The sequence below is a fragment of the Hippocampus bargibanti genome, linkage group LG03, assembly GCF_051943395.1.
Source record: "Hippocampus bargibanti isolate YZ-2025 linkage group LG03, ASM5194339v1, whole genome shotgun sequence".
NCBI lineage: Eukaryota > Metazoa > Chordata > Actinopteri > Syngnathiformes > Syngnathidae > Hippocampus > Hippocampus bargibanti.
The window spans coordinates 261,989-284,754 of NC_142736.1; the positions used below are offsets into that span (position 1 = coordinate 261,989).

At 42.8% G+C, this 22,766-nt stretch overlaps 2 protein-coding genes across 3 annotated transcripts; both read right to left on the reverse strand.

The window, feature by feature from the left end:
- Positions 1 to 133: 133 nt before the first annotated feature.
- On the reverse strand, positions 134 to 8,939 carry cmtm4 (CKLF like MARVEL transmembrane domain containing 4). Its single transcript, XM_088991394.1, has 4 exons — positions 7,955 to 8,939; positions 4,217 to 4,393; positions 2,610 to 2,708; positions 134 to 1,895 (listed from the first exon to the last, which is right to left on the reverse strand). The coding sequence occupies exons 1-4, from the start codon at positions 8,147 to 8,149 to the stop codon at positions 1,740 to 1,742; spliced, it is 627 nt and encodes a 208-aa protein (XP_088847520.1). The 5' UTR covers positions 8,150 to 8,939; the 3' UTR covers positions 134 to 1,739.
- A 125-nt stretch (positions 8,940 to 9,064) lies between these two features.
- On the reverse strand, positions 9,065 to 22,066 carry dync1li2 (dynein, cytoplasmic 1, light intermediate chain 2). 2 transcript variants are annotated; one of them, XM_088991393.1, is made up of 13 exons: positions 21,885 to 22,066; positions 21,249 to 21,322; positions 20,013 to 20,129; positions 19,687 to 19,917; positions 15,846 to 16,009; positions 15,282 to 15,375; positions 15,056 to 15,191; positions 14,105 to 14,216; positions 13,977 to 14,036; positions 13,855 to 13,899; positions 13,661 to 13,778; positions 12,625 to 12,756; positions 9,065 to 11,564 (listed from the first exon to the last, which is right to left on the reverse strand). In XM_088991393.1, exons 1-13 carry the CDS (start codon positions 21,968 to 21,970, stop codon positions 11,548 to 11,550), a joined length of 1,386 nt encoding a protein of 461 aa, XP_088847519.1. In that variant the 5' UTR covers positions 21,971 to 22,066; the 3' UTR covers positions 9,065 to 11,547. The 2 variants fall into 2 exon arrangements, with proteins under 2 accessions (XP_088847519.1, XP_088847518.1); XM_088991392.1 differs by having other exon boundaries at positions 9,065 to 11,569; positions 21,885 to 22,065.
- Positions 22,067 to 22,766: the final 700 nt, after the last annotated feature.

Here is a 22,766-nt window from a genome sequence, read left to right on the forward strand (position 1 = left end):
TTGCTGTTCTTGTCAATAGTGTTTTAAAAAACGTTCAATCTAAATATGACATTCTGTTTGAAGTTTATTGTAACTTGTTATTCAAAATACTTGCATTACAAAAAAATTACACTTTCTTCTCTATCTGGTTGATTTTTTTTATTAAAAACTGTTCAGGAAGTGAAGATGGTCTTGTGGTTATTAAATTAGACATTCATTATACACGCAGCAAACAGTTCATTTATACATGTTATACTTAGCCTGTTCTCCCTGCTAACATCCAGAAGAAGTCGCCCGACCCACACGCTCGGACGCCAAAGGAAAAAAAAAACAGTGTACAGTACGACGGAAGATGGTATCTGCACTGTCTAACTACTGTGTAGTCACGCATTGCTGTGCAAGTGCGTGACATGCTGGCTGGCCAAAATTGGAGTACGCGTTGCAGGCTGCTCGCGCGTTGCGGTGCCAGGCTTATAATAATTTTAAAAAAAGGGTCTGGCGGTCATGGTCGTAAGTACGGGTGGTCGTAACTCAGATGTTACCTGCCTACTATATATTTCACGCAATAAAAGGGAGTGGTTTTAAGATTACAGTCTAGTTAAAATGGATCACATATCAAAGGGTGATGTATTAATCCAACAAATGCCGTAATACAAAAATAAAGCACGTCACTACTGTTTTCCTTCCAGGCAGTATAAAACTTGATCACGAAAGGGAAGAATCCAAGTTCAGTTAGTTTCATGACAGGATTAGCATAAAGGCACTAAAGTAAAATAAATACATGGAGTGACTGTCGTTGTATGAATAATATATCGTGAATGTATAAAAGAACATTGGATGGAATTGGGTTGGCTACATTTTTGTGTGCGTGTGTGACATTTCAGAGAAAAACCACGAGGCGGCGCTAAAAAGTAAGCAGACAATACCAGCCAACTGTATCTAAACGCGGAGTGTTGAAAATAGGCTGAAACTCATTCGCTTTTGACCCCAAAGCATCCGCGGAGTGATTGTTTCACACGTTTGATCGGATGCAACTTTGGAACGAAGCGACATGAAATCAGAGTGAGAGAGAAAAGCAAAATGGATTGACGCGCATGTGCAAAAAAGGGGGGAGATAAGTCGCAAACGTACATTCTGGCCTCGTCCTATTTACTCGCAGTGTTGACATCAAACCAAAAGAACGGATTCAGAAACGCCGTCGTGGCAATGGCCTTTTTTGTTTTGTTTGATTTTAGGCTAGGAATAAAGTTGTTACCCGAACAAAAATCGGAGAAACAAAGGAATCATTGATTGCACACAGCAACATTCAAAAAGCTCACAGATTGCAATGAGTGACGGAATACAAACTTAAGCAATCTTGTTTGGGCTCCGTCAAGGAAAAAAAAAAAACAAAAACAACGAAAGAAAGCAAGCAATTGTCGTTGTTGATCCGTAGCAACACGTGGCTCGTCCGTCCATCGTCAGCTTTGACAGAAAAAGCGAGCGGCGAGGCTCAACTTGTGCCCGAGCAACTTCCGCACAGTCAAACGGCAACATTTGTCCAAAGGGCAAAGCCAGCCCGTTTGGTTGTCCTTCACAAGTCAAAACGCCCGCCCAGACCAGACGGACGGACGGACGGACGGAGCCTTGACTACTTTCCATTCCTTTAGTCTGGAGCGTTTGAGTCAAAGCGCGGCACCGGTCGAGGCGTGCGTGCGTCCGTCCGTGGGTCCGTCTTTGCTGAGCTGTCCGTTTCCGGGGCGATTCCACGGCGCGTGGGTTCACGCCAGTTGGGGCCGCGCTTCCATTTGGCCGCGAGAGGCCGCACGCGCCCGCGCGTACTCGCCGCTCCGGGCGGCGTCGCCGCGCCGCCGCCACCGCCGCAGCGCCAGCAAAGTGTTGAGGGCGTAGGTCGCGGCGGCCAGGAAGCCCGAGGTCTGCCGGCCCGCGGGAAAGCCACAAGTCAAGCGCGAGCGACAAACGGGGAAAGACGCTCGACGTCACCTCGACGGGCTGCCGGACAATCGACCGTGCTCAAACCGGCGGCGGCCGGGGGCAAATCGGCCAATCACCGTTGTTTTACACGTCATCGTTATCATTATAATAATTATAATAATAATACATTTAGTTACAAAGCAAAACTCTCAAGGACACTTGACAGTCAGGGGATTTTCTCGTGCGGGTGAGCAGCGGCAGCCATTCGCGCCAGCGTTCACTCTACCCAAAAGTAACACAGCAGCAAAGTTATGAAAGGAAGAGGAAAGTCTCGTTATATCGACATTCTCGGGAGTCGGAAAAAATAGCGATATAACCGGGACTCGCGATATATCCGACCCTGCGCGCATGTGATTTTCTCCTTGCGTTCATAGAAATAGTATCATAATAAGCGGTACTATCGATATAACCGGGACTATCGATATATCCGATATCGATATAACGAGACTTTACTGTGTGTGTATATATATATATATATATATATATATATATATATATATCTACATTTTTAAATGAAAGAGTTTACCCTGCTCCTTTTTTTTTAAATTACAAACACGTGATCAAAAAAAAAAAAACAAGCAAGGCCAAAAAGTTTTGGCTAAGCGCCATTCGATGCGTATTGTTCAACGAGAGGGACCGCGCGATTGGCCACTCACCACTGCCGCAATTTCAGCCGCGCTTTTGTGGTTGATGCACGCCAGCACCAGCGACGACAAAAAGAACAGCAAGCCGCTGGCCGCCGTGTTGCACAAATCCTGCAGGAACACAACAACAACAACAACATTTACCAATCTAGTCTTTGACTGAAAGAAAAACAACAACAACAACAACAACAAGCGAGTGTGCGAAAATAAGAGCTCATCCCCGCCGTTTGCTTTCCAGTCCAGGAAGTCGTTGAAAGGAAGCGAGCCTTTCATCTGAAAGCGGAGAAAACGACTGACTTCCTCGACCTCCGGCAGTTCACGTGACACAAAAAACAAGTAGATACACAAATAAAAAATAGCAAAAGGCATTAAAAAATAATAAATAAAAACACAAAAAAAACCTACTAAACAAATACACAAATAAAAAAATAAATTAATTAATTACAAAATAAAAACACACCTCATAACCAAATACCCAAATATACTCGTAAAAAACATGAGAAAAAACACAAAAAGTCATACATACACAAATAAACAAGTACATAAATAAATACATAAACAAACCAACAAACAAACAAATGAAAAATAAATAAATACAAACCACTGAAAGAAAAAACCCGACTCAATGCATACCAAAGTAGAAAATAACAACAAGACGCGCAAAAAGACGATGTCGGAGGACAATCCATCGCGACGGCGCCATTTCTTTGGAAGCGCCCGCAACAACAAAGCAAGTGGAACTTTGGGCAAGTGGAACTTTGGGCGAGCGCACCAAGCCAGCTAGCGGCTAATCCAATGTGAGCACGTGAACGCTGCAACAACCTTCCTTCATTTGAGGAGGAGGCCTGGCCGTCGCCGCGGGGATTTCCCATTCTTCCACGCTTGGCCAAGCCAGTCCAAGAAGGCATCAAGTTAGCGACCTGCGATTCCACGGCGCGCGCCGCAGTGGCGCCGCCAGAGACTTTTCCGTTCAAGTAGCCGGCGAGCATTCATATCCACAAACAACAGGCTTCAAAATGGCCGACCGACCCTGCCCGTGTCCGTGTTGTCAGATTATTTTTTACTTTTGTTCCTTTGTTTACGTCGTAAGAAAGATTGTGCCAAGTCAATTCTCTTGGTCTTTTCTGTAATACTCTACAATAGCTATTTGTCTGACTATTCTATTTGAGTTACTTCCGGGTTGAGTCGACGCCGGCGGATGTGGCTGCCGCCGCTCACCCGCAGTGAAAGTTATCCCGCGCCTTTCAAAACTCTCACTTTACAGTCAAATGACATATTTTTGTCTGCGGGTGAGCAGCGGCGGGCACGCGCGCCAGCGTTCACTCGGCTCAAATAGATAGAACGCTAGCTAGCTAACTCATAGATACAGTAATGATAATAATAATCCGTTTCATTTCTAAGCGCCTTTCAAAACTCTCAAGGACACTTTACAGTCACAGGATATTTTTTCTGCGGGTGAGTAGCGGCAGCCACGCGTGCCAGCGGTCACTCGTCCCGGAAGTAACAAAGTAAAAAAACCAAAAACTTAGAGGACGGCCGTTTCCCAAGCTGGCGTGAATCCCCCCCCCAACCTGAAAATGATCTTTGCGATGAGCGAGCCAGACGAGCGGTGTACCAACCGTGAGGTTCCAGTTGACGTGAGGCACTTTGGTGTGCACGTTGAGGGAGAAAATCAGCAAAAGTGTGCCGGTGACCACCAAAGCGGTGCAGCTGACAAACTCAAAGAAGTAGACGCCGCTGCACGGGGAGCACATCATGATGCTTTCGATGCAGACGAAGCCAATAAGTGAAAGCGCCTGCGGGGGATATTCAAGGTGAGAAACGTTTGCAACAACAATGAACAAAAGAACAAAGCCTTCACGGATCACTCCAGTCCGTATAACTTTGTGATCATGATAATAATAATGATACAGTCATACTTTGGCTTACCAACGCTTTAGCTCACAAACTTTTACATTTGCGAGAATATAATCGTGGCATACAAACTAGTTTTCGGCGGACGAACCAAACCGCGCAGCGCCACGGTGGCTGGCGGACTAGTTTTCCACACCCCCTCTGTTTGAGCGCAGACGTGGTTTGCTATCGAGTGGAGTACTTTTGCCTTTATGGGAGCAAAAAAGACCCCACCACAGGCTAGCGTTAAGACGAAGGGGACGCAAAACAAAATGACGGTCGAGCAGAAGAAGGAGATCATCGAAAAACACCAACGAGGTGTGCCTTTGTGTAACTTAGCGTCCCAGTACCAGTATGCTAAGTCCACCATTGCTACGTGTGGCTAAGGATACGTGTGGCTAAGGATGTTTCTGTGTTGTCTAAGCAACGGTCTCAGGCAATAGAAGAGGTTGAAAAACGTCTGTTGATTTGGATTAACGGAAAGCAGCGAGCAGGGAACAGTGTGAGTGAGGGTATTCTCGGCGAGAAAGCACGGCAACTTCACTCGGACATCGTCAAGAGGCAACGACATCAACGACCATCACAAAGGTCAATCAAGCAAACAATGTTATCTCTCAGATTGAGTGTGTGTTCGCTCCAACTTTCTGCATTTTTGAAGGGTTACACCAAAAATGGCAAGCAGGCAGGCAGGCAGGCAGGCTCCCTTGATGAGAAAACGATTTGTCCTCTGAATAGAAGCGAGGCCATGAACTCCGTGGACGAGTCCGCTGCCGGCAGCCAGCGCCAGGAGCTTTCCGCCGAGCCGAGTCATCAACAAACCACAGAATGAGAGGAATTCCGCTATTTAGGTGTCGGTCTGCAAAAGCGCATGAGGATTTCAGACTGGCTGAAACGGAGTCCAAAGGCCGGCCGGAGGCCCGACGACGAAACAAAGACAAACACCAATTCCGCCAATCGTCCGCTCTCATTCTACCACGGTGACTTGTTTTCCACTTCAATGAAAGCTTAAGCCGTAACTCTGCAAATACCTCAGCTTACAAATTTAAGCGGTTCCCGGAAAGTGTGTGTAAGGCAAAACAACCATTACAAAGGAGAATAATCTGTTGCCAGGATTATTCATATTCATAACTGGATGAGTAACAACACAGTGTAAGATAAGAATCTGTTTTAAATAAGAACGCATCTTCTCCAAATCTGAACTTGTTTTGATTCTGGAGCAAGGCAGTTTGTGAAGGAGTTTCCTGCTGTGACATCACCAACTGGGGGCGGGACTTTCTCAATCTTTCCAGTTTTGAGCCGATTAGTGGGCAACGTTAAGTCATTTTTATTAGTGTTATGCCTTGGACTCAAAATATCAGCCCACGTGTTTTGGCTATTTTAGATGCTATCTCACGTTTTTCTGATGTCAGATAGGAAACAAACAAAATGGTGTCGGTTGTCCTTTAAGAAGCGGAAGAAAAGTGTCCAAAAAAATTCCCAACGGTGAACGGGCTGAATCTCGGTCGCGCTTTGTTGAGGATAAAAACAAACAAACAAACAAACGTTGGGTTTCATGTTGTGATATAAGGAGACGATCAGGTTGTCCATCTGTACGGGACAGGTGTCGTGACCGTCCACCCAAACTTCACTTTTTACGATACTCATACTACGACAATAACCTCTTGGCAGAATGTGCGTGTTCACAAATTGCCCCCCCCCCCCCTCCCTCCATTTTGTTTCTTCTGACCTACATTGGGCACGGTGGATAATGACATGATTCCCATTTGGGGCAGGGGAAAATCATTTGCAGTACGAAGCAGTAAAACTAAGGAAGAAAAGCCATCTGGCGGTGAGACTTGTAGGCTTCCACAAACGTAGCAAATGCCAACTTGGACAGAAGTCAACTGGGCTTTGTTTGTGAAGGAGACCGACTTTGTGATGAGTGTCAATTCAAACGTTTGTCACAAAGCAGAGGAGATAATAAAATACTTGCTATGAGAGCACAGAAAACAGCAACCCATTTTTCTTGAGCTAGTTGCGTGTTAGCTAAATTTCAGATTCCACAGGACTCACAGTTTGCCCATTTCACTGTAAAAATCCAACTCGGGGGGGCTCAGTCCTTTTTTGCCACGGGTCACGTTGTGGTTACAATTTCCTCTCGGGGGCTGTTATGAATTTAGGGAAGCCAGTAGAATGTTTCATTCCCTCCGCATATTACATCGAGAGTGCACAACAAATTAACCTATTCACTGCCAGACCATGTGCAAAAACATGTCCACACCAGTGCCAGGGTTTTTGTCATTTTCACTTGAATCGCAGGACCCACAGAATATTGAGTTTTAGGACTACATAAACATGAAATTCAGGCGTAAAAAAAAAAAAAAAACTTAGACTCCCTTCTTTCATCAGAAAAAAATAGTTAATTCCTAAGTTATATGGGTCTGGAGTTATCGGAGCTCGAAATGGGGCGGCTGTACAAAATACATACAAATATATTGATTTATATAGCACTAACAACATTTGAAGCTGTTACAAAGCGCTAACATGGACAAAAGGCGACTACTGCCCCCTCGTGGAAGGGAAAAACATTGACAGAGGTCTGACCAGCGCTTTATCGGCACCACACGTAAGGAAAACCCAAAACCTGAACAAATTCGGGAATGGAACTCCACGTCACACTTTTCAATTCCGGAATGAATTTGGGAATGGCAGCGAATGAGTGAATGAATAACTAGTTTTCAAATTTGAAGCGGAGAATAGTAACTGTTACTGTGGTTTCCGTGGGACGATTTGAAATTTTGGTTGGGACTTTAGCAAACATCATGCCACTTTACATGTTACATTTGCTTTGGTGTGGCGAATAAAATCATGTTTTAGTTACCAGTTTTAGCCCCTCGGCCTTGACTTGGACACCGGTGTGCTAGAACAACAACAAACGGGGACCTCTCCACAAATATGGAACCATCTTCAATAGAATCCCACCTCCATTTTTTAAATTGTCATCGGTGAGAGGGTTCCTCTCTCCAAAAACAACAACGAGCTGGTGCACAAGTCAGTTGGGCAAAACTTCGTTTTCAGTGTCCAATCCCCGAAGATCGATCGTTGTTAAACGAGAGTATGTTTCCTCAAAATGTTTAAATGTGCACACGTTTTTGGGAGTACTGTACTTGGAAAAAAATAATTCGTCGCCAAATAAACATCTTTTCTGTCACTTGTGTAAAGTTTGATTCAATTCCGTGAAGTAGCACATTCAGACAGGTGCATCGTGAATTAAAAAAAAATCTGGAAAAAAACGACAAGGAATTGTAGATAAGGCGTTTTGCGAAATGGATTGAAAGCACAAACCGCGATTAAGACGACACAAAGGGGACTTAATCCGTGACTGGAAACCCGACTGACTGTGCTTGAATTCCGCGGTCGCCATATGTTAGTGGCTAATTTGCGGACGACGTCGTGAGTCGTAAAGACTTTGCGACGAAACTTACCACTTCGACTGCCTTTAAAATGCCAAAATAAGACTTGAGATAGTCCACGTCGCAGCGAATGCTTCCCAAAGCACTCCTCGCGTGGACTGGCTCGGTGGTAGGTTGGTAAGGGCTGCTAGCCCCGGAGATCATGGATGCATTGGAGGCCTCGCCGTCCAAGCCGTCCAAGCCCTCCGCCTCCTCGGTGTTCCTCATGGTGGCTTCCTCGCGGTGCCCAAAAGCTTGTAATGACCAATATACAAATACAAAACGCACCAAAGAGCGCAACTTATTCCATGGCGACAGGAAGAAGGAGAAAGCGAACAGAAGGATCCACTTCTCACAGCCTTGCCCCGCACCGTGACGCGTTTCAGGCTTGACGGGGGTGAGGAGTCGCCCAGTCCGGACACTGCGGGCTGTTTCCTGCTCGGCGGCTCACTTGTTTTCCACGGTCACGTCACACACAAAAACACGCCGACCGGGAAAAGCAAGCTATCAATGCGAGCAAATAAGACGAAGCCATCGGGAGCGAAGGAGAATTCTCTTGTTGGCTGGCGGTTGTCCGGGTAGCGGCAACCGGCGCCGAGGCGGCTCCAAGAGGCCGAGCTTCAAGAGTTCTCGGGGGATGGATGTCGGGTAGCCAACTCGCCGTGTCCCCGCCTCTCAAACGACACAAAAACTCTCGCCCCAGTTTCGGGTTCCTCGAAGCAAGTCTGCCAGTCAGCACTCTTCTTTCTCTCTTGTTTTCCAATTGACGGTTTCTTCATTTCACGGTTGACGTCGAACGACTTCCCATCGAGCGAAGGCCTGGAAAAATCATCTTTGTCGCCGAGGGTAAAATTACTGTACAATGTCTTGATATTCGTCGGACTACATTAACATTCTTACATTGATTTCATCTATTTGATTATTTCTCATGGAGACGTTTGGAAATGATTTCACACCGGCTGCCTTTTTAGCGCGTCACGTATTAAAATGTTATGAATTTAGCGGTTTTGTGTGGTAAGACAGGGTTAAAAACGCCCTAAGAATGAAACTGAAGGTGTTGGACCGTATCCAAACACACGCCGAAACTTCGCAAAGTACCTACCACTAGTCCACCAATGACGATAAAATAACATAAAAACACACATCGATTCATGTTTTATTGAAGCCACGGCTTTTCCTTATCTTTGTCGGCACAAAAAGCTAGAATCCACACGGCAGCATCGAGGCTACAGCGTTGGGTTAGAAGCCATACAATCAAATTCTGAAATAATTCAGTACACAGAAAAAAGCAGCCATTCGGATGCTTATGTCTTGATATCCCGAATACAAAAAAAAAGACTGATAGCAGAAGCTTGTCCTCTCCAAAAGAAAGAGGACCGCCATTAGTGGTCAAAGGCAATTTCATTGGAGTTGTCAAGCGACAGTTGACTTTAACTGAGGCCAAAGTTACAAAAGTGACGTTCGGCTCATTACTCCAAAACAAAACGAAAATGGAAACATGCAATTATGGAACCAGGTAGCCGGAGGGTGGACTTCATTCCTTTTGACCCCATTTACAGTTGCAAACAAGTGTGCCCAAATAGGTGAAATCAATCAGCTTGGAGTGACGGATCGTACAAATTGGCATCTGGGAACAACTGGTCTTAAAAGAAGGAGACTTGGGCAAAAATGACTATGGAAAAAAAAATACAATAAAATAAATTATTGTGATTCAATGGTGACCTACAGGCAGGGTTGAACCTTCCAGTACAGAAAACAGCAAATGCAGAGAAATAAGCTCATTGACGGTGTCGGTTTAGCAGTAAAAGCGCAAAAAAAAAAAAAGAAGGCAGAAAATATGCATTCTCTATCTTGAACTGTTGCAAACGGAAAAGTGATTCGGGAGTCAAAGTGAAAAAGTGCTTCTTTCAATACGTATGTTCCGATCCAGTAGGTTGTGGGGGTGCGCTTCATCTACTGCGTACGCCACCCGCTCACAAAAACAAACAAGAAAAAAAAACAGCCTCATTTTTTTGCTTGAGAGGAATCCACGTGCTATTATTTATCTTCTCACATCACACTTGATTAGGAATTCAATCATCGAAACATCTATCGTCTTGAACCAAAGTGATTTCCCACATTTGGATTGAAAATAAGAGCGACTCCAAATCCAACCGGGTGTAAATTAGTGATCCATCGCGCCAAGCAGCCACTTTTGGATGTCTTTACCACATTAAGTGTGAAATCAACTGTGGGAGGGCATTAAACCAAGAAATGCTAAAAAGTGTGTGTGATAAAGTACAATACAGTCAGCAAGAGAGTGACGCTCTGAAGGCCGGGTGTCGTTTGATGGCAGAGGTCAATTTAGGGCACCGGAGAGGAAACCAAACAACAACAAAAAGGTCAGACAGGACAAAGCAGTTTCCAATACTGAAGGAATGTTTTCCCGGGAGGGGTTACGAACATAACTAAGTCATAGTGTTTGGGATCTGGCGTATATTAAAAGTTCAATCTTTCCATTTGAATGAAGGTGTGTGACTTTTTTTTTTACAGATGAAGCCACAAAATGGCTTCCCCCTCACACAAATAAAAATAAACAAACACAAGATGAACAAAAAACAAACGTCAATAAATGATTGAGGTGACAGGAAATGGACTGACGGCGCTACGGGTGACTTTTCTCCTCTTGTGGGAAAAAAGCCACCCTGTTTGTTTGCAGCAAGAACGTCTGGCGTGCCAGGCACTTTTGGGAAGAGTCGTTAAGGAAAGATGCCGCCCCGCCCACTTTTCCCAAATAGACACACCTGTCGTGAAAGAAAATATTCCAACGGAGCCTCAAAGCCTTGTCAAATACCAGTTTTAGTTCTATCAAGAGGCAAATGGGGGGCGGGGATGGACTTTGGACAATCATTGTACGTATATACACAAAAACAAAACCCAAAGTCTTTTTTTTTTTTTTTTCCTTCTTCCTGGCACTTATTTACAGAATCCTTCGAGATGATGCGATCGGCTGTCTAAAACTTTTGTCCTAAGAACGTGTCTAAATCATTTCCCGAAAAAAAAAAAAAAAAAGTTTGACTACATTGGCATAAGCGCAACGTTTTGTTGGCAAACATCTGCTCCGAGAGAATTACGACTGAAAGTTGACAGCCATTTTTTTTTATTATCAAGCTAATTATTATTTTTTTTTGATGAGACAAGCTTAACTTTCCTTTTCCTTTTTAACTAAATGCGAGCGAGCGACCCGGTGGGACGGACGGGCGGCTTGCCGCCGACGCGGGTGTGCACATTTCAATCAACTTCTCCACAGGCAACCTTGGTGGATAACCCTGAAAGTGGAGAGGAAGAAGGACCTTCTTCATCATTTCTCTGTCATTCTCGCCAAAATAGCTTCCGGTGCCCCAAATAGCTTTCGTGAAACCTGCCCTGCCTTTTGGGGATTTGGTCAATTGTTTTTTTATGCTCACGTGTATATTTGAATTGCCATTATTTACGCGGTGTACAATGCAGCTTTTTTTGTTTGCAGAGGGGTTGGGGGTCAGGAGGGGGCCTTTCACGCTTCGTTCTCAGTCTGCTGCGGCGGTATGTTGGTGGATGAAAGCAGGGGGTCTTGTTTGCGACTCATTCGGTCCAATTCGGCCTGGACGTCAGTCAAACCCGGCTTCTGCCCTTGGAAGAGAAAGGGAGAGAAAAAGAGTCAGCGACTGTATCTGATGTGCACACACACACACATATATATATATAAAATAAAAATAAAGAGTAAGTGGATAAATGGCGCTTGGAAGGGGCTGCTATTCCGTACTGAAAGATTGCCAGCTTGCTGACATGGATGAAACATCAAGTATTGAGGTTGGAAAAAGAGGCACATTATACGAGCATCGGGGTGAGGATGCACAGAGCAAGCAAAAAAAAAAAAAAAAAAAAAAATCACATAAATAGATAAACAAACAGATGAATAAAAAATTAATACATAAACGATTACATTTAAATATGAAAAAATAAATAAATACATAATGAACAAGTACATGGATAGATAAAAAATAAATAAATTAATAAGAAATTAAGATAAATTAAAAACTGTGAGAAAAGTAAATGATTCAATAAAAAAAATGCAAAAATAAATAACTGGTTTAATAAATAAAACCGAGTGAAAGAGTAAATAGGAAAATAAAAAATAAATAAATAACCTGGCCAATCTTCGACCCATTTCTCTCCAGATTGGATTGGATCATCTTTTGTTCGTCTCACAGTGGAGAAATTGACATTAGACAGCAGCAAAGTGACGAAAGGAAGAGGAAGGAAAAAAAGGTCGAAAAACCAAATATAGGACTTGCTGTCAAGGCGGCCACTATCGTGGCGCCATCTTGAATCAAAACAACAACAAAAACAAAACATGCTGCGTTTCTCCATTATCTGTTACCTATTTTTCTGACAATTGTTTTTTTTTCTTTTTCATGTTGTATTCTTCGTGACAAGCTTTGTTGGCTTTGGCCTGTCAGCATTCGCTTCAATGACATCTGGCGCCATCTATCGGCGTGAATGGGTATAATGTCTCGACTCCCCACTTTTTCAGTCTTATTTCAATGCAAAAAACCAACATGTTATATTTGAGCCAATATGGTCCGCAAAAAAAAAAAAAACCCACACGACAAAAAAGCCACCCACCCACAGACAGACAGACAGACAGACCGAAAGAAAGAGCGACGGGCGATTGTCGTCCATACCGTTTTTTTTGGCCGAGCCTTGCACTCCGGCGGCTCCAACCGCGCCACTTCCGGGGCTTCCCGGGGATCCCGTCTTTTTACTCAACAGGCTGTTGAAGAAGTTGGCCAAGACGCCCTCAGTGGCCGCTCCGGCTAGGGAGGAAATCCATCAAGAGGACGGACGGATGAATGATGTGCGTGCTCTCCACTTCAAAGGTGACAAGACGGAGCTTTCACAACATTTACACAATCGCTGCCTCTTGTCTTCAACAACGCCAGTTGAATGGATTCTAGCTAACCAACTGATATCATATCGTGATTATAAATAAGCAAACGTGTTTTTCGGCGGTGGCTTAAAAAGGTCATTCAAAGCCACAAAACAATTTTTCCATTTTTAAATGCAGTCATATGATCCTTTATGTATGCACTCATTTATGTATTTAGTCATTGATATTATCTGTTTTATTCACTTGTTTTGCCATGTATTTAGTTATTTATTCAGGTATTTATTTCTTTATATTATCTGTTTATCAATGTTATTCACTTATGTATGTATTTAGTTTATTTAAGTATTTATTTATTGACGTATTTGTGTTTATTTATTTATATCTGTTTAGCCATTTTATTCACTTGTTTATGTATGTATTTAGCTTTTTATTTATTTAGGTATTTGTGGACTTATTGAGGTATTTATTTCTTTATACGATCTGTTTATCTATTTCATTCACTTGTTTAATTAGTTATGTATTTATTTACTGATATCATGTTTATCTATTTTATTCACTTCTTAATGTATTTATATATTTATTTATGTCTGTATTTATTCATCTATTGATTTACTTATCTATTCGTTTATTTATGTATTGATTTTTTTTCACGGTCAGGTTTGCCAGTCAACCAGTGAGCTCAACATTGTTTTATGAACCGCCTCTAGGGGGCAGTACTTGAATGACAAAACTGATGGGCGTTTTTTGTTGTTGTTTGTTTGTTTGTTTCGCCAGTGTGTGAAAACGTCACTCAAAAGAGGCCGCGTCAATCTGAGAATTTTTGGGGATACCTTTCAAATTGGCATCGGGCTTTTTGACGGCAGCCATCGGGGAGCCGCTGCTCAAAGTGGGCTGACCGGCACGTCCCGCCGGTCTCGGAGAACCCGACGCCGTCCGTCCTGGCGATTCCTGCCGCGCACAGAAATCGCAGTGATGACGTCACGAGCACTAACTCGCTGGGGTAGGGAGGGGCGATCACACTTACGGTAGCCCCTCTTGTCGGTGTGGCTGGTTGCTTTGCTAATAAAGACTGCACACACCAAAAATAAAACGTACTTTGCAAAGTAGGAAAATTGACCGTACCACGCCACAAGTCATAAAGCGTACCTGTTGTTTCATCAGGAAGACCTGCTCATCCTCCGCATTGATCTCTTTGTCATGAACCAGCTACAAGGGGAAGAAAACAAAAAGCTGCGATGAGAAAAGGCAAAAGAGGAGAAACGCCGCCACTTTACCTTTCGAACGGGGGGTTTCGTGATCAAATCTTCAAATGGATCTTCAGGTCTGACTGTTCTCAGGTTTTCATGCAGGATGCAGATTTTCTTGTCGTTATCCCACCCCGATGGACTTGGAGAATAAAACACAGTTCGGTTTTGGTGCACCGTCTTGAAAGCACAACCTTTTTGTCAAGTTTTGTCAAATCACTTTGACTCAGCGCATTTGACAAAGATTCCAGCGCATATAACTACATTTTACCTTTCAAGACTTGTTTTTGAGTTGATGACGATGCCCTAAGTGACGTCACGGAGGGAACTTCCGCATTTTGGCTACTTTGTTTAGTCTGAAAACATGGTGTTGATGGCAAACGACATCAATAACGCCACGGTGAATCGTTGTGTGTCGCAGCCAATTGCCGTAAGACGCATAAAGAAGGTGGAAGTTGACACAAATTCCCAGCGGACAACCGAGCTTGTGCGCCATCTTGTGCATTTTCTGAGCGCTACATTGGAGTCCGGACGGCTCGAAAATAATACGGAAGGACTTCTTGAATCGATTGCAGACATTGATGCGTTCCTCTTCACAACTATTTGGATCCTATTCCTAACTGGATGAGGAACAAGAAAGCATCTTTTTTTTCCGAATCTGAAGCCATTGTTTTGATTCCGGAGCGAGGCAGTTTGTGAAGGATTATCCTGGCGTGACGTCATGAGCAAGGGGGCGGGACCTTCTGAATCTCTCCAGTTTCGAGCTCATTTTGTGGCAGTTTTGGGCCACTTGAAGTCATTTTGATTGCTGTTTTGGTGAATTTGACTCAAAATATCAGCCTGCGTGTTTTGGCTATTTGAGATGCTATCAAACGTTTTTCTGACGTCAGTTAGGAAACAACCCAAAAAATGGTGTCGGTTGTCGTTGAAATTCCGCTCCCGAAAGTATTTTTGCCACGTGCACTCCGAGTCTTCACTTACATGAAGACGGCGTCCTTCTCCACGACGAGGGCAGGATTGGGAAAGTGAAAGTCATAGAGTTGATGTACAATGTACTTGTAAAGCAGATCGAGGTTTTTTTCCTCTTTGGCTGAGGTGTAGATGAGACCGGCTCCATCTGGCGAAGCGGGTCAAGGTCCGTCGAGCGAGTTTTGAAGCGACAAGAACAAAGCAAAGCAAAACAACAACAAAAAGCTCTGAAGGATACATTGTAAGCAAAATCGTCGGATGTGGGACTGGATGAAATCAAAGTGCTCTTCTCTGTAGTCGTGCTCCTTCTCCAAGACGCTGACTGAGTCGCACTGCGGATTTCAGAGACAGACGAGAGAAATGTGACGAATGACAGCGAGTGCGGAGGTGTCATTCAAGCTGTCGTCATGGAAACAAACGTCAATATCCTTCCTTCCAGATTAGTTGAAAATAAAATGTATTATTGTTGTCATTTTGCATATCAGAAGCAATTATTCTGTTGTTTATTTACGTCTGTCTCTCATGGTTTCTTACAATTAAGTTTGTAAGCTGAGGTATCACTGTACTTTTTTTATTATTTCTTACTTGATAAATTAGCATCTCCGAGTTAGTTCCAAAAAAAACGTGTACTGTGGAATATCCTTTGGAGCGTCCAGACGAGACTCCACATAACCAAGAGCAAGATTTCAACTGTTGACGGAATAAAAGCGGACCTCAAAGGAGTCGTTTTGCCCCGATTTGCACTGGCGTTAAAAACGACATTGGTGCTGATTTGAGATTGTCAACTTTGTAAATGTTTGACCTTGGTGCAAACTATGAGCACTGGAATGCCGAGGTTGTGCGTGAGCGTGTTGTCCCCCAGCGGTAACACAACAGCTTGGTCTTGGTCCGTCGCCAGCGTCCGTCTCTGTGGGGAGGCGGGGGCGCCATCCTCCGGTTCCACGTACTCCTGGAACGCTTTCACCACTCAACCACCACAAAGAAGGGGCCAAAATCACAGCCACGTCACCATCAACATCACAGACATTTCTTTGTTTTGTTTTCGACATTGATGGAAGGAGATGATGCGGACAGAAAATCAAAAATGACAAAGAGCAACACTACTTTTCTTGAAGTTGTCTTGGTTACTTAACATATTTTTGGAAATATCTTATCTTGATCAAGGTTTTTTTTTTTTTTTTTAAAGGACAACCGACACCTCCGGACGAGTTGCGTCCATCATTTGTCAAATGACTTCTACTGAGCACATTTGACCAAGATTCCTCGGCATAGAGCTACATTTGACCTTTGAAGACTGCCGCTGAATATTCAGGAAGTCTTGTTTTCAGTTGATGACGATGCCCTAAGTGACGTCACGGAGGGAACGCCCCTGACCGAGAAAGCCACACACAATGCATTTTGGCTACTTTGTTTCATCTGAAAACACCATGTCGATGGTGAAATTACAGGGAAAACGACATCAATAACGCCATGGTGAATCGTTGTGCGTCGCACCCTATAGCGGTAACACGCATAAAGAAGGTTCCCTCTCGGTCCCTCAGATCCTCATCCTCCCTCCACCTCCGGATGCCCTCTGCCCTTCTCACCACGATGGGGTGCAGAGCTTTCAGCCGCAGGTGAGACTTTCAAATCTCACCTGAAAAGCCACCTGTTTAAACTTGCTTTCGCGGTCTAGTTTAATCTGCTGTTTTATGATGTATTCTTTTAGTCATGATTTGATTGTTTTTTATTGTCAAGTGGCCCTGGGTGTTCAGAAAGGCGCTTGTAAATTAAATGTGCAGGAAGCTGTGGCCTACTTCCTCAGGAGCTTTGGAATGTAGCTCAGAAACAGCACACGTGACAGCAGCTTAACTTTTTTGGGGGGCAACTCCTTGACTTGAAAAGGTGGCGTTTAGGATGAGGAGCAGCACGGAGGTTCTATTGCTCGCCGAGTCAATTGGACAAAAAGGAAAAGGTCAATTCTTCATGCACGGGACATAACGTGGACAGGAAAATCAGTCCAAATGATCATATCAATTCCATTGTGGAGATTCCCAAAGTACAAAACTTTTTAGCGTGTTTGCTTATACATGCAGATGATTCATTATTGTATTGAAATTTGAAATTGGAATGTCAAAAGGGAGACTCCAGTAAAACACACTTTTTATTTCAGGAACTTTCATAATGGTGATAATAAGACGAGTTATAATAATAATAATAATGGATGGATAATAATACTATAATAATAATAGTAAATAAGAGCCAAAAATAATAATAATAATAATAATAATATAATACTAAATAAGAGCCATAAATATTAACCATAATATATTAATATATATATTAATTATATATTAATAATAGTACTAGTTATGATAATTAAAAAAATAGTAAATGACCGTTGTGAATAATAATGTAAATTTCTCCACTGTGAGACTAATAAAGGCAAATCCAATCCAAACCAATCCAATAACAAAATAGTAAATAACATTAGTAAATAATAAAAATACTAAATAATTGTAAATAATAATAATAGTGATAATAATAAAAATACTAGTAAATAACAATGGTAAATAATAATAAAAATACTAAGTCATAATAGTAGTAAATAATACAAATACTTAATGGTAATATTAAATAATAATAATGAATGAATAATAATACTAGATATAATAACAGTAACAAAAATAATGGTAAATGGTCATAAATAACAAAATAATAGTAAATAACAGTAGTAAATAATAGAAATACTAAATAATAACAGTAAATAATGGGTATAATAAAAATAAATAATAGTAAATAACAGTAGTAAATAATAAAAATACTAAATAAAAACAGTAAATAATAATAGGTATTACAATCATAGAAATACTAGTAAATAATAGTAAATAAGAAAATGGGAAATAATAATAGTAAATAATAATAATAATAATAATGTAAAAAAAAACATTATTTGTCCCACAATTGAGAAATGTCCTCACATTAAATTATTTAAAAAAAATAAAAAAATAAGTTGATTTAATGTTTTGGTTGAAAAGGTGAACTTTTGTGTGCGTAGAACATGACAACATTTTTGAGGGAGAGAGAAAAAAAAGAGCATTTCCCGTCTAATTGCTTCCTTTTTCCCCCTAAGCTATCTTGAAGCGAGCCCGCAGAAGAAAAAGCGAGCAGCCACGCACGCATGCTGAGCGTCCAGCCCACAAACTCAATTCAGCGGCACAACATCAGAGGGGAGGCAACCATGATGCAAGAGGCCTGCAAGAGGCCTGCAAGAGCTCCCGGATTGGAGTCGCTTCAACAAACGTCCGCCTCGCTCGGAAACATCCGCTCAAACGTAACGTGACTCAAGCTCACGACAGGTGCAGGCTGTCACACTGACAAATTATTACTCGCATGATATTTTAGCATGTCTGTGTTGGGGGGTGGGGGTCAAAGTTGAAAGAGAAAGAAATAAACAGATGACTTTTTTTTTTCCAAGGACAAAGAATTTCTTTGGGCCATTTTGAGGCAAACGGGCGGGTGGGAATGTCTCGCCCAAGAAGAGGCAGAAAAATGGCGGGCAGCTCCGGTGAGGAATGAATCAGCTCGTTTCCACAGGCTGATAAATTCCTTCCATGGAGCTTGGTCGCCCTCATCTGGCGGCTTTTTGGTGCAACACGAGGTTTTCAGACCAAACAAGTACAGCAAAATACATTGACGTGATGGAAAGTCGCTACAATGCGTCTTTTTTACGGTGAGGAGGCGGTCCTTTTCTGACGTCACGCACGGACTCGTCACCAACTCAAAAACAAGACTTCCTGAATGTTCAGCGCGAGTCTTAAAAGGTAAAATATAGCTCTATGCGGTGAAATCTTATTAAAATACGCCCAGTAGAAGTCATTTGAAGCCATTTTACAAATGATGGACGCAACTTGTCCGGAGACGTCGGTTGTCCTTTCATGATTCGGAGATTCACTGCCATTCCCGAATTTATTTTGGACATCCGCCCTCGTTTCAAGCTCAGAGAACTCTAGACCCATATAATTTAGGAATTAACTATTTTTTTTCTGATGAAAGAAGAGAGTCAAAGGTTTCTTACGCCGAATTTAATGCTGATGTAATCCTAAATCTCAATATTCTGTGGTTCCTGCCATTTGAGTGAAAATGACAAAAACCCTGGCACAGTGTCTGTCAGTGAATAGATATGTATACGGTATGCACACACTAATGTATACATCATAGCTTTCATTTTGTTCTTTGAGCCTCATAAATGGTGGAAAGTTACACGAAAGGTAGATAAAGGCCAGTCTTCAACTAACTTACACAAAAAACATGGTGTGTTCACAAAAGATCTCTTCATGAATGAGCCCGACATCACCATTTCTAAATTTAACATCAGAACATGATGTGCGCATGTCTCATTCATCAAGCGTTGAAATGGCCACAGGCCAAAAGGCACTGCTGAGGATCACGGGCTTCCGAAGATGGCTTAGAGTCAGTGCTAACGATGGCTGAGCTCACCCGTACGCTTCATTCAAAGCAGTCCTCTCCTTTAATTGCACTCTGACAGGTCGTCAGTCAAGCAAATTTGAATTCCCGTGTATCAGAAACGATGACCAGAAGAAAAAAAAAAGAAGAAGCAAAGCAAAGCCAAAGCCCCACAGAAGAAGTCAGCCTTTACTCACTCTTCAGCTCCATTTCTCTCATGTCCTCTGGAGGGATCTTCAATTTGTCCAGATGGTCACGTAGCACGCTGGCCCACTTGTGCAACGACTCCATGATGGTCCAGGGCCGCGACATATCCGCCGCAAACACGGCGAGGCAATCGCGCAGCGACTGAGCGGAAACGGCAAACTTGAGCAGACCTTTGTGGTACAAATCTCCGTCCAGGATCCACACGTTACATCGCGTGAGGTCTGCCGGAGGACAATGGACAAAGCGTGTGAGTTGACGTTGATCAAGAGCAAGAGAACTGGGGCGCCGATGACGCTTTTTACCCAGGTGGACTCACCATCCCGGTCTTCATCGTGGACATTTAAATATTGATATTCCAGTCCTCTTCCTTTCTTGTTGTGTTCAGCCCCTTGAAGCTTGGACATGAGCGTTGTTTTTCCCGATCCATCCTCCCCTAAAAGACACCGTAGCCTTCACTTCAACCAATTTAATAAATGTATGAAATATCAATCCAAGCACAATACATTTGACTACATTGTAACTTTTGCGTCAATAAAAGGCTCCATGCCTTGATTTCAAAAAAACAAGTCGTTATTTCAAATGGACATTAATGATGATTCTGTTAATGGTTTGAGTCAGAACATGTCAGAAAATAGGCGAGGATGTTGGCTCGTTGTATTCCAGAGTCAAAAAACCAATTCATTCTTCATTTGGATTGAGCAAAGGCATACCCTGCCCACATTTCATTTGAAGGATTTGAAATTAGGATCATCTCAGTTTATATTCCTTCAACGGTAACAAAATTGTCTATGGATTATAGTGTTGAAAGAGAGCTGATAGAGATTAGACAGAATAGAAGTGATCATATTGAAAACTTTCATTCATGTTTAGTGAACGCGCCTCACTCAAGTACACAATGAAAGCACAGAAACCGTGGCTCAATTTCATTTGAACAGACACAGCCTGTTAACCTGTCATCTTCATCTAGGAGATCTAGCCTTGGACATCATTTAGTACTTGGTTAACTCCTTCCTTAGACAGACTTTAGAACTTGAAACTCCCTCACAGGAAGAGCTCATTAGCCAGGTTACAAATCTATCAGTTCACGGAAAAGACAACCCATTAAAATATCAATGTTTTATTGGTGCTTAGAATGTCCAGGGGCGTGGTATTCTAATCAAGAAAACTATGTTTTACTAACGCATCACTTAAATTTGCATATATTCTCAATAAATAGCTTGGGAGGTGGCTGCAGAATTTGGGCGTCTGTCTTGAATGACTGCGTCCCCTGCCGGCAGTAGAAGACAATCTTCCGGTGTTTGAGCCTTTGTCCACAGTGTCCGATCGAATATCTATGTCAAGAGCTCATATTATACTTTTAATAAGTACACACGCAACCACTTCTGAATATGTATTCGCCGTCACGTATTTCGTTATTTGCAGGAAAGTTAGATCGGTGACAAGAGTAAATACATTAAAAAAAGCATTCCACTCCCTTCCGTGCTGATAACCGCACGCTGTGACAAGAACCGCCGATTCGGTCTTCGACAATGAACACTTGATCGCGACTTACCAAATACCAGAATGTTTTTTCCTGATGGCAATTTCGAACTTGACCGGGTGGACACATCACTCAATATCGAGGTCCTGTAGGACGCAAGTGAAGTGAGTTACAAAGATTTGCAAAGGGATTTTGTCAAGTTAAAAAAAACAAAGTCATGGTTGGATGAAATATCCTCAAAAAATAAAGCTACGCTAATCAGAGCTGCCATTGTCGGCAAATATCGTTTCTTTTCAACGCTGTTCTCTCGTCGCTGCAATTGAAACATTTGAAATGATGTCATCTTTACTGACTGACTGAGTGACATCGGCGGCTAACGTTGTTTGGTTGGCGGAGGCGTTAGCGCGTTAGCTTGTTTGTCGCCGCATTGATATGACGGCGGTTAGCTTAGCCGTGATTTGGCATCGTGAAAAATGACAAAAACTGGGAACGACAAAAAAGCTGAAACGCACATCTTAGAAAGTCCTCGACATATACTCGATAATGGCTAAGGAGTCGCCCATCCTGAACGCCTCTTAACCGGGCCGCCGGTGCTTCCCAGCAAACACTTGTGACAATACAGGACGTAGGTGCAGTCGGCGCTACTTTTTCCCCCCACCCCGCAGAAGCTAAGAGCGGCTACGCCGCTAAAAGAACGAGCAAACTTGCCAAAGATCGAGTCCTTCTTCCTGCCCGTTGTTGTTGTCGCCTGCTCCGGCTACGCCCGGTAGTTGCTTCTCCAAAACGGGAGCCATGTTCTCAGTGTACTAGTACAAAGGCGAGGCCCTGCAGCTTGGCCACCACCAACACCACCACCACTAGCAGCAGCAGCACCGCCCTAGTCCAAGCGGCCAAGGGTGCGTTTCATTCTTCGCCAGCCACTCCGCGCCGGAGCCTGCTGCCGGGCGGCCTTTGCTAGCGTCAAATAAAATGGAGGAACGTCACCCTTGCCTAAATCGGGCTTTTTAGATTTTAATTCAATCATTTTATTCCCCTCACTGATTTTTGTCCCCTTTAATTTCATTCTTGTTTTTAAAAAAGGTTCATGTCTTACTTTTTAGGGAAAACATTTAGGAATTTTCTGTTGGATCCTTTCCTTCCATTTACTTGTTCACCGATATCGTTGAAGGCTTTGTTACAATATCAAATAAAACAAAATGTAATTTAAAACAGATTATTTTCTTACAGACAGTGTATTTTAGGTGTTCAGAGACCTGAGATGTTTCGGCGTATACTTCCGCCTTGGTCAGAGCAGAGTGACACTGTCTGTAAGAAAAGAATCTGTTTTAAATTAGATATCAAGTAGACAGGATGAAGTTAATACAACTAAAATAAAACGTCTTCCAAAGTATAGAAACCTGATTTTGGCAATTATGCTTATGTCGCCAATGATATTTGACGTTTGGCAATGCCACGTTACGGAAGCTTACTTTGAGGGGGAAAAAAGGAATATTTGAGTGGGAAATTATCCAGTAGATTGTGGTATTTGTCCGGCCTTAAAACATGACAGTATTCATACAGCCACGATTGAATAGCGTAAACCACATCTTT

What these genes read in the sequence shown, in the direction of transcription:
- dync1li2 (XM_088991392.1), bottom strand. Translation starts at nt 21,970, where the DNA reads ATGGCTCCCGTTTTGGAGAAGCAACTACCGGGCGTAGCCGGAGCAGGC. An exon ending in CCGACGATTTTGCTTACAAT is followed by an intron (nt 15,192 to 15,281) that starts GTATCCTTCAGA and finishes CCGCTTCGCCAG; the next exon opens with ATGGAGCCGGTCTCATCTAC. An exon ending in TCTTCCTGATGAAACAACAG is followed by an intron (nt 13,900 to 13,976) that starts GTACGCTTTATG and finishes TGGTGTGTGCAG; the next exon opens with TCTTTATTAGCAAAGCAACC.
- cmtm4 (XM_088991394.1), bottom strand. Translation starts at nt 8,149, where the DNA reads ATGAGGAACACCGAGGAGGCGGAGGGCTTGGACGGCTTGGACGGCGAG. An exon ending in ACGTCAACTGGAACCTCACG is followed by an intron (nt 2,709 to 4,216) that starts GTTGGTACACCG and finishes GTGTTCCTGCAG; the next exon opens with GATTTGTGCAACACGGCGGC. An exon ending in CGGCTGAAATTGCGGCAGTG is followed by an intron (nt 1,896 to 2,609) that starts GTGAGTGGCCAA and finishes GCGGGCCGGCAG; the next exon opens with ACCTCGGGCTTCCTGGCCGC.